Consider the following 11,084-nt stretch of genomic DNA (forward strand, 5'->3'; position numbering starts at 1 on the left):
AGAAAAGCACTTTAAATTCATTCAGTTTTTATTTATTGGTTTTATTATTAATTATTTAGAGCGAAAAATTTTAAGAGACAGATATGTTTCGTAAAAAAAAAAGAAGTTGATTATAAAATTAAATAATATGGTTCTTTATTTGAAAAAATAAACTGACATAGTTTTAATGAGAATTAGATATAACAAGTAAAAAGAACTTTAATAGTTCATATTTGATATTAGCATGAATAAAAAGACTATTTTAAAAGGTATTAGTTATGCTGTAGCATGTATATTTATTGTAATTACATTTGCTACAGTGTTATTAATTATGTTTTTAAATGATGATAGGTATAATTCAGGATTAAAAGAGAAAGTACCATTTACATATGGGGGTTCAATGGCTGGTTATAAGCAATATTCTCCAGAGTCAAAGGCGTTTCAAGTAATTTTTGTAAGTGACGATGACAAATACAATCTAGATTCAACAAAAAAACAACATATTTGTAAAGTCCATTTTGGAATGTTATTTAAAGAAAAAGATGAGTGGACGTTTAGTGAATCTGTTTCAAAAGGATTTGATGTTGTTTCTAACTATTTGTATAAAACAAGAGGAAATGAGATGTCTGAAATAATTCATTTTTATGATACATTATTTGTCTTTGATGATAAGACTGGTATTGGACATCAACTAGATATTAAGAACAAAAAGTTTTATGCACGTGTGATTATGGCTGATGGAAATGGAACAAGTGATAGTGCTTTTAAACCAGAATGGGCTACTATTGTTGATGATACATTATATTTAGGAAGTCAAGGATTAGACTCATTAAATGTAGATGGAGTTATTGGTAGATCAAATAAATATTACGTTCAAAAGGTTAAGAAAAATGGAGTTTATGAAACTGTTGATTTTTCTTTCGTTTATAAGACAATTGATAATTTATTAGGTGTATCATCACCAGGGTACACTTCTATGGAAGCTGTAGTATTTTCAAATATTAATAGAAAGTGGTATTTTGCACCAAGAAAAATAAGTAATATTGCATATAATGAAACATATGATAATCTTTATGCAAGTGGAAAATATGTTGTTGAGTTTGATGAAAATTTCCAAAATCCTAGAGTTTTTACAGACTCACAGTTTAATAAGTCTCATGGATTTTCATCAATTAAATTAATTCCATATCAAGAAGACGTTATTCTTTATTTAAAAACATTTGAAAATGAAGATAAACTTGAAACTTTTATTGGAATGATGAATTTAGAAGGAAAACCATTAATGAAAGAGAAGTCATTAGGGACAAATAAGTTTGAAGGAATTGAAATAATTCCACTTGACATTTAATGAGTAATAATTCATTTAATGACAATTGTTAAATATTCTTTTACTTTTTTTTCAAAGTTTTATTAATTGTATCAAAATAAAACTCGAAAAAGATGAACTTTAAAAGAAGTAATTGAGTTATGTCGTCATTCACTACTGCCATGATATGTACTACGTGTTCTGGACTAGCAACTGCAATTGGTGGTATTGTCGTTTATTTATTTGGCGAGCCTGATTATAAAAAATTAGGAAAAATGTTAAGTTTTAGTGCGGGTGTGATGATTTATGTTTCATTTGTAGATATTTTAGAAGGAGCAATAAACTCAATAGGATTTTCAATACCAAACATAGCGGTTTGTTGAATACTAGCATTAAATTAAAAGTATTAATAGTATAGTTTTTTATTGGAATGATATTATTTGTTGTATTAGAGAAATTGATTCCTGAACCTGACTTATCTCGTTTTTTTCCAAAACCAAAAACTGAAACTGATGAACAACAACAAATAAGAAAAGAAAGAGAAGGTATTCTTATGCTAGGTATTAAAACTGCTTTTAGTATTTGTCTTCATAATTTCCCTGAAGGGATTGCTGTTTATATGGCATGTTTGCATGGTGTTGAATCTGGACTACCATTAATGTTAGTAATTGCTGGACATAATATTCCTGAAGGATTGGCTGTTGCTGCTCCAGTCTATTCTTCTACTGGAAGTAAATGGGAGGCATTTAAATGGGCATTAATATCTGGAGTGTGTGAACCGTTTGGAGCATTAACTGTTGGAGCATTATTCTATCCATTTTTAACACCATCAGCTATAGAAATATGTCTTTGTGGAGTTAGTGGAATAATGGTATTTATGAGTATTGTGGAATTAATTCCTTCTTCTTTAAAGTATATATCACCTGAGTCTTCAGCACAATACTTTTCATTTGGTATGGCGTTCATGGCATTTGGACTTTATTTTATGAGACTTTATTCTCTCTAATTGATTTTCATATTTATTCTGTTATTTATAACAAAAAATAAATATGGAACTAAAAAAATTAGAGAAAAAAAATAATTAAGGAAGTTGATGCAAGAACAGCACAATGTTGAAAAGAAATCATTTATACAAAAATTTAAAGAACGAATTATTCAATTAATCCAAACAAAGAAAAAATATTTATTATTTAATATTGCAGGAGTTATTATATGTATTATTTTATCTATCTTGTTTTCAATAAGTTTTTTAGTTATTACAAATAAACGAATTGAAAAATATTATGACTATCATGAAAGTGGACTTGATATGAGAAGTAATGCATTATTAACTTCTGTTAGTGTAAATGCACCACCTCATATTCAAACTTGTTTTGTATCTTCTATTCCAGATTTAAATGATTCTTTAGAAGAAACTTATCTAATTCGTAAAGAATATGATGTTCCACAAAAAAGTATATTTTTTAAGCAAACACTTCATCCAACATCTTCTATAGATTTAAGTTTTGCAGCAACAGATAAACATAATAAACCAACTAATGTTACTTTGTACATTTTAAAGGGAGATAAAGAATTTCAAAGATATTCATTAGGTTTAGTAACTACTCCCATTTTTCAAATTGAACAACAGTCTTCATCAAATGTAACAGAATTAAAATTAACACAACAAGTAATAGAGCAATTTTATTTTATATTTGAATCATATATTCCTAATACATCTATTTTAACAGAATTAAAAGTATCTTTTGGGCAATATAATGTTGATTCAATTCAACATATTTGTTATACAGGTTCAGTTAAACATGACTTTACTGCTGGAGAGATTATGATTGTAACAAATACTGAAAATATTTATTCTAAAGTTATAATGGACTTTAGTGGAAAGTTTGTAAATTTTTTTTAGAGGATATTTTGTTCGTTTTTTTTTAAACTACTTAATGGATAGAAATGTATTTGTTAACACAGTTATTCCACTTAGTGTTGTATTATTTATATTTCTTTTAATAACATTTTCAGTAATATCAAATAGAAAGCGTAGAGATGATGAAATTGAATTCTTAAGACATAACCAAACTATTCAAAATTCAAAACGGGTTGAATATCAAAAAATAGATGAAACTAATTGATTAATTTATGAATAAGTTATTATTTGTTAAATTATTTAAAATACTTTTGTGCTAATAATGCAATATTCTCATGTACATGAATGTCATCATCACAAATATTTACTAATTGTAATAAACATAATAGTCTTTGTTCATCATTTTGACATTCTTTTAATTGTCCTACTAAGTCATTATATTCTTTTTTTTCATTATCATTAAGAAAACATCGACATTTTTTTACTAGAAATGGATTTGCTTTAGAAATATGTCCATAACATGCAGTAGATCTATCTTTTCTTCTTTTAACAATAGTAGTAGTAAAAGGTCTAGAAGATAGTTTTTTAGTAATAAAAGAATCGTTAGTGTCATCAATAATATTTACTTCAATTTTTGTTTTAGCTTGTCTTTTTTCTTGTTCATCTGTTCTACCAATACTTAAACCATCTTTTTTTTTATCAAATTCCCAATGTTTTTCTTCATGTTCATTTTCTATATTTTCATAAATAAGTTCATCAGGAATATCTGTTTTAATGATAAAAGAATGATCAGATACTCCAAAAACATTATCAAGTTTTTCTATTTCTTTAACATGCTTATCTAACCAATCAGGATATTCAGGCATGTTTTGAGGATATAATGGTTTATATTGTTTAAAAATTAAATGTGTTTTAGAGTTATCAAAGTTAACTTGACTAGAATCAAACAATGTATATAATTCTTTTTTTGTAAACCAATGTCTAAACTTTTGTTTTTCTTTATTAGTTTCAAGTGTTAATTCTGTTAAAGTAGTTTTATGAACTTGTCTTCGATACATTTTTTCTTCTAGTGTCCCACATGTTACAATTCTATAAGAAACAACATCCTTTTTTTGTCCTATTCTGTACGCTCTATCTACTGCTTGGTTCCCTATTGTTGACCATCCTTCATCAAATATAACAACTCTTGAAGCTCCTGTAATGTTTAATCCACATGCTCCAACTCGAATAGTCATTAATAATACTCCCCATGATGACATATTATTAAATCTTCGTAACCGTTCTTTTCTTAATCCATCATCTAAATCACCATCTATTCTCAAAAACAGAATATCTTTCGATTGAAGTAAATCAGATATTGAGTCTAATGTCCTTTGATATTGACTAAATAATAATACTTTCTCATTTGTTTTTTCACACATCTTTAATAATTTTAAAAGTACTGTTAATTTAGGCCATAAATTTATTGTTTCTTCATCAACCATTTTGATTATTTCGTTATCAATAAATGGTTTAGTTTGATCTTCTAGAACATCTTTAATAGCAGGGGGATTACTACAACTCTTTTCTAAATAACTAATCATTCCAATGATAGCTCTTATCTTATGCATTTTTAATTCATTCACATTAATTGATCTTAATAATTTTGTATAAATCATTCTTTGGTTTGGATCTAATTTAACCCAAACAATTAATTCATATTTATTAACAGTAAGAGTAAGACACTTACTACTGTCTGAATTTTTTCCCTCTTCTTCATCTTTTTCTTGTATATTAAGACTGATAGATGTTGTTGGTCTATCATCACCAAATACATCTTTCTTTGTTCTTCTTAAAATATATGGTCCAATTCTTTTAGATAATTCTAATAATCTACGTTTAGCAAATGGACTTTTCTCATTCCTTAAATTTGCATTGGAAATAATTCGTTCAAAATAAGATTGAAACTGACTATAATCACCTAACAATGCACCATCAGTTGTAAAGTCCATGATATTCCACAGTTCTAATAAATTATTCATCATTGGTGTTCCTGTTGCAGCAATTTTGTGCTTTGCTTTAAAACCTTTTAAAACAGAAGAGGCTTTACTAATTCTTGATTTTATTGTATGTGCTTCATCTAAAATAATATAATCCCAGTTAATAACTCCTAAACTCGCTTCATCATTTTGAACAAGATTATATGTTGTCAATAAAATACCTCCACTTATTTGTATTGAACTGATTGCGGCTCTTCTATCTGAAGGTGACATATGATGAATACTATAAAGTGTTACTGGTCGACACCATTTCTTTGCTTCTGTTTGCCATTGTAAGGCAACCATTGCAGGAACAACAATAAGAAAAGTACGAGAAAAATTATTATTTGTTAATCCTAAAACAAAGGCTAATATTTCAACTGTTTTTCCAAGACCCATATCATCTCCAAGAATACAGCCATGAATTGTTGTTTCATTATGATGTTCCCATAACCATTTTATACCTGTACGTTGATGAGGTAATAACTGATTAAAAGTATCAACTGATAACCAAAATCCACCATTAAGAAAATATTTATTTTGGTTTGTATTATATACAAATCCAGATATATCATTAGTTGTTTTAAGGTCAACTTTAGACTTACTTTTCTCAATTTTTTCTTTAATTTGTTTAATTTTTAATGGTAATTTTTTGTGACTTGGTAGTAATCTTAATGCACTTTCATAATATTTTAAACTTTCTACAAAATCAAGTTTTGTCTCAAACTCTTGTGCTGCATAGATTAATGAATTAAACTGTCTTTTTTGTTCTTTTGTTAGAGTAGATTTCATATTTCTTATTTTTTTGAGTTTTTTATTTAATTTTTATTAAGGTTTCCAAAGTTTATTGTAGAAGAAAGTTCATTTATTATAGTATTTTATTATTATCTATTAGTAGATATTTATTATTTATTATTCTTTTTAATTTTTATATTTGAAAATTCATTTCTATTTATATTTTATTGTTTATTTTAAATTTAAATTAGATTGTTTTGAAACATAGTCTAATATAATTAAATACTAGAATCTGGAAAGAGAATAGAACAAAAGAGAAAAGGAAGATTAATAATGAAATAAATTAGTATTATGAATGTTAAAATGATTGAAATGATATTTTATCTTAGTTAGTTCAATTATTGAATACAATCATTATAAAATGATAATAATATCATTTCATTCATATTTAAATTTGAATAAATCTAATGATATAATGTAATATCATAGATATTTAATGTAAATAAAAATAATTTAAATAATAACAAATCAATAAAATTAAATGAAGAAATAAAAGAAATGTCAATAAATGAACTAATGATAATATTAACATTAAAACTGTTAGATGATGTTTAAAATAGAAATTAATAATAAATAAAGATATGAAAAAATAGAAATATAATAGAATAGAATAAAGATATATAGAAAATAAAGAAGAAATGAAAAAGAAATGAAAATCAAGCATAAATGATAGAAAAAAGAAGTGATAATGAATATAAACGAAAATGATAATTAATAAATGACAATACTAATAAAATTGATTTTAATTTCAGTTTATTATTCATAGAAATAAAATAATTGATATTGAAATGAAATAAATGAATAAAGGAATTAACTATTTGAAAATTAATGAATATTAAAATTAATACAAGTAAATAATCAACTAAATAACTATGAATAATTCAAAAATCGTTAAAATATAAAAATATCAACAACTCATTTTGTTTGAAGAATTAAAGTATAAATAAATTATAGTAATACTATATAAATAGGCAGTTGACAATTTACTTAGATATAATTATAAACAAAGTTGCCAACTATAAATAAATGTCTTGCAAAATAAATTAAAAATTAATGACACAACTAAAAAATCTTTGAAATAAAATGAAAACTTTGTTTATTGTCCGCCATGGACAAACTCCATTAAACAAACAAAAATTAATTCATGGTAGAAAGTATTTACCCCAATGCCCTTTAAATGAAGAAGGAGTTCAACAAGCTGAAAGGTTTTATAGTTCTCATCAAGACCTTCCAATCTCAGCAGTCTTCACATCATCGCTTTTACGTTCCCAATTATCAGTTCAACACTTTATTGAAAAATATCCTCACCAAATTTTAAAAGGATTTGATGAAGTTGACTTTGGGAAATATGAAGGGTTAACTATCTTTGAGAATGGTAAATGTAGATTAGATGAAGTATTTGATCAATGGAAAAAAGGAAATTATGACGCTCGAATTGAGGGAGGTCAATCATTAAATGATGTTGTTCAACAACAAAAAGAGGCTATGAAAATTGTTTTAGAAACAGAAGGAAATGTATTAATTGCAATGCATAGAAGAGCCTTAGTAATTCTTCTTTGTTGGACATTAGATATTCCATACAGCAAAGCAAGTGAAATAAGCCCAATGAACTTAGAGTTATTTACACTTCAATATAATTATGAGAGTCAAAAATTTATAGGTACGAAAGATTATTTAATAAGAGATTAATTTTTTAAAGTATTTTAAAAGTATTGTAATTTTCAATTATTTTACAGTTCTAAAAATATTTAGATAGAATATTAACGAAAATAAAAATAGTAAAATAACCATTTAATAAATTAAAATAAGAATAATAATAACTGTAAAATGTAAAGAATGTTAATTTTTATCATATTCATTATTGGTATTTATTCATATGACTGTTCACCTGGATGTTCAAGTAGTTGTGTTTCAGATGGAAATTGTGAAATATGTAAGGATGAATACTATCAAGATAGTAATTGTAATATATGCCAAAATATTAATCCACATCAATCTATCAGTGATAAAAATCCATTATTTATTAAAAGAGATGGTGTTTGTCAAAAATTTTATAATGTTTATCAAAAAACAAATTGGATACCTTCAAATGATATCATTCCTTTACCTTTTAATTCTCAACCCCTTCAAATATCATTTAATTCTTCTACATTATTTGATGTAGGACCTTGTACTTTCTCAGGAAATAAACAAAATCAATATCGTCCCGCTAAATGGTTAAAATTAGATACAACTGGAATGACAAAACAAGTTGTTGATATTCTTTTTACATTTAAAAGTGAGTCTAAAGTAAATGTTTATTATGACTTATCAGATTCTTCTATAAATGTTATTGAACCACACTGTCTTATTAAAGGATATTTATCACAAAATGACCAGTCAAATCATTTTAAATTTCCTGTTCCTAATCAACAAGAATCAGAATCTGCTATATTATATCTCTTTCTTTCATTAAATGAAATGGCTAATGTTGATTTAGAAATTTCTCTCACAGAAACATCTAATGAAATTAATACACCTTTCTTTTCTTTTGATAATGAATTGATTCAGTCTTTATATGCATCACATTTAACTGAGTCTTATACATTTCCAATGTATTCTAAAGGAGAATATATTTATCCAATATGTGCACCTGGAAGATTAATGAAAGTTATGTTTTTTGAAACGGAATTTAAAGGAGATTTTTCATTGTTATTAGACTCTACTAAGTCAAATAGATATGTCTTTCTAGAAGAATATTCAAAAACATCTGATGGAATAACAAATAAATGTGTTAACTTTTGGAAAGGAGAAAATTTTGGGGTACTAGCTACAAGAGGTAAAGATGAAGGGTTAATAGTTAGAATAGAAGGAAGTAATGAAATGTCAAAACGAAAATTCGCATTATTATCAAGTGAAGATGATATTGATATACAAATAAGTCTTAAAACCATTTGTCCAAATGGTTGTTATTATAATAATTCACAAGGAACATGTTCTATAAGAGATGGAAAATGTTTATGCAAAGAAGGTTATGGTGGAGATAATTGTGTTTTAAAATGTTGGTATAATAATTCATGGCAACCTTCTGGTAATACGGGGAAAAATCAATGTTATTTTGGAATTGAAGGATGTAATAGTACATGCCAATGTATTGAAGGGTATAGTCTCAAAGACCATTACTGTATTAGTACAGAATGTTCAAAGAATGAAAAAGGAAAAGGGGTTGAATGTTTTAGTTATAATAATCATTGTTTGACTAATTGTAAATGTCAAGATGGGTATAATGCTACAAGTTTATTTTCATGTGTCACTTCAAGTTGTGGGAATGGAATTAATGATAATGAAGAAGAAGAATGTGATGGAGGAGAGTATTGTACCGAAGAATGTCTTTGTGAGAAAGGATATAAAACAGATAGTAGTGATAAAACAAGATGTGTATCTAAAAAATTAAAGTGGTATTATCATTTAGTGATATTAATAGCAGGTATGGTTGGAGTATTGTTGATAATAATTTGTATTGTTTTATTATTTATATTCACAAGAAAAAGAAAAAATGACTTTGAAATTTACAAACAACAACAACCACAATACTATCTTTATCTTGGTGGTTCAGTAAATAGTAAACCACTAAAAGAAAATAAATATTCTATATTCCCTACCGATTTGGATTATGGCAATGAAGGTGTACCAACAGAAGTATTTGATACAAGGTTTGAAGAAATAATAATTAAAAATAAAAGTAGAAATAAATACATGATGATTATTGTTCATACTCCTGATAATCCAAAATACGTATTTCATTTTAGTCCTCAAGTAACTATTTTGCCTCCAAAAAGTCACAGAGTAGTTACTAGTTATATGACTCTTAAATGTACTACAAAAATTAAAGATATGAAAATACCATATTCTGTTTGGTTCTCTAAAAAGAAGAAAGGACTACTCAAAATTAGTCAAATCCTTCTTAACAAAACTTTCGAAAGTTGGACTCAAGATGATCAAAAATTATTGGATACCGAATTAAAATATGTTATTAAACGTTACCATCATTTCTTTATAATTAAAACTGATGCTGCATCTTCTACTCATCTTGATATGGATGAATTAAATATGTCAGAAAATCCCATCGCTGAAGGAGCAACTAGTAAAGTTTATATTGGTAAATATAGAAGTATTCCTGTTGCAATCAAAATGTTTAAATGGGAAAATTTAACTGAAGAACAAACAATAGACCTAAAACAAGAAGTAATTAATGAATGTGAATTAATGAGTAAGTTAAGAAATCCTTTCATAGCAAGTTATATGGGATCAGTTACTTATATCCCACAAATATCAATGGTAATGCAATACTTTGTTTTAGGTTCATTAGGAGAATATGTAAGATACGATAAAGATACTGATATTTATCTTCCTTATAAACTTAAAATTAAAATGCTTTTTGATACTGCTAGAGGAATGCAATTCCTTCATGAAAATAGAATTGTTCATTTGGACCTTAAACCTGATAATTTGCTTGTTAACTCATTATATTTTGATTCTGCTTGTTGTATTAAAATTACTGATTTTGGTACTTCCAGAATTACTGAAAAAAATAAAATTGATGGAAATGATAATAAAGGACTTGGAACACCAGTTTATCTTGCTCCAGAATGTTATGAAGATGACTATTCATTTGCTGGTGATGTTTTTGCTTTTGCTATAACCTCATGGGAATTATATTACCAAGAAGAGCCATACAAAGACTTTAAGTCATTATTCCAAATTAAAGAATTTGTTAAAAGTGGCAAAAGACTTCCTCTTGATGACTCTATACCATTATTATTTAAAGAACTCATACAAGAATGTTGGAAACAAAATAAAGGTGATAGACCCAATTTTGAACAAGTATCTCAGAAGTTAGTTAAAATTATTGATGATGAGGCAAATCATCCAGAATTAGATGCTAATACATACACAGATAAAATAGAGGACTATATTAACTCAAAGTTAAAGAAGTTAGATTCACTGTTAACTCTTGACTGAAATTACTTCAATATTATTTTTTTTCTTTTATTTACTTTATTTAAAACAAACTCAAACTAAGAAGAGATTTTATTTTATCACCAAATAAATTTAGTTTAATGATTGATGCTTGTTCACAATATTT

The 11,084-nt window shown here is 26.1% G+C and overlaps 6 protein-coding genes across 6 annotated transcripts; 5 read left to right on the top strand and 1 right to left on the bottom strand.

Annotated features, from left to right (window-relative positions):
* Nucleotides 1-253: 253 nt before the first annotated feature.
* Nucleotides 254-1,327, top strand: ENU1_104470 (apyrase, putative; the record flags this gene model as incomplete). The annotated part of the gene is made up of 1 exon (XM_008859405.1): nucleotides 254-1,327. A coding segment is annotated over one exon (1,074 nt), but the record flags the coding sequence as incomplete, so codon positions are not given.
* A 119-nt stretch (nucleotides 1,328-1,446) lies between these two features.
* ENU1_104480 (metal cation transporter, zinc (Zn2+)-iron (Fe2+) permease (ZIP) family protein) lies at nucleotides 1,447-2,291 on the top strand (the record flags this gene model as incomplete). Its single annotated transcript, XM_008859406.1, has 2 exons — nucleotides 1,447-1,579; nucleotides 1,738-2,291. 2 exons carry the CDS (start codon nucleotides 1,447-1,449, stop codon nucleotides 2,289-2,291), a joined length of 687 nt encoding a protein of 228 aa, XP_008857628.1.
* Nucleotides 2,292-2,378: 87 nt separating this feature from the next.
* Nucleotides 2,379-3,411, top strand: ENU1_104490 (hypothetical protein; the record flags this gene model as incomplete). Its single annotated transcript, XM_008859407.1, has 2 exons — nucleotides 2,379-3,169; nucleotides 3,231-3,411. The coding sequence occupies 2 exons, from the start codon at nucleotides 2,379-2,381 to the stop codon at nucleotides 3,409-3,411; spliced, it is 972 nt and encodes a 323-aa protein (XP_008857629.1).
* Nucleotides 3,412-3,442: 31 nt separating this feature from the next.
* On the bottom strand, nucleotides 3,443-5,956 carry ENU1_104500 (helicase, putative; the record flags this gene model as incomplete). Its single annotated transcript, XM_008859408.1, has 1 exon — nucleotides 3,443-5,956. One exon carries the CDS (start codon nucleotides 5,954-5,956, stop codon nucleotides 3,443-3,445), a length of 2,514 nt encoding a protein of 837 aa, XP_008857630.1.
* A 1,086-nt stretch (nucleotides 5,957-7,042) lies between these two features.
* Nucleotides 7,043-7,648, top strand: ENU1_104510 (phosphoglycerate mutase family protein, putative; the record flags this gene model as incomplete). Its single annotated transcript, XM_008859409.1, has 1 exon — nucleotides 7,043-7,648. One exon carries the CDS (start codon nucleotides 7,043-7,045, stop codon nucleotides 7,646-7,648), a length of 606 nt encoding a protein of 201 aa, XP_008857631.1.
* A 147-nt stretch (nucleotides 7,649-7,795) lies between these two features.
* On the top strand, nucleotides 7,796-10,960 carry ENU1_104520 (protein tyrosine kinase domain containing protein; the record flags this gene model as incomplete). Its single annotated transcript, XM_008859410.1, has 1 exon — nucleotides 7,796-10,960. The coding sequence occupies one exon, from the start codon at nucleotides 7,796-7,798 to the stop codon at nucleotides 10,958-10,960; it is 3,165 nt and encodes a 1,054-aa protein (XP_008857632.1).
* Between the last annotated feature and the right edge of the window lie 124 nt (nucleotides 10,961-11,084).

This window comes from Entamoeba nuttalli (assembly GCF_000257125.1).
Source record: "Entamoeba nuttalli P19 unplaced genomic scaffold asmbl_4475, whole genome shotgun sequence".
In the NCBI taxonomy this organism is placed as follows: Eukaryota; Evosea; order Mastigamoebida; family Endamoebidae; genus Entamoeba; species Entamoeba nuttalli.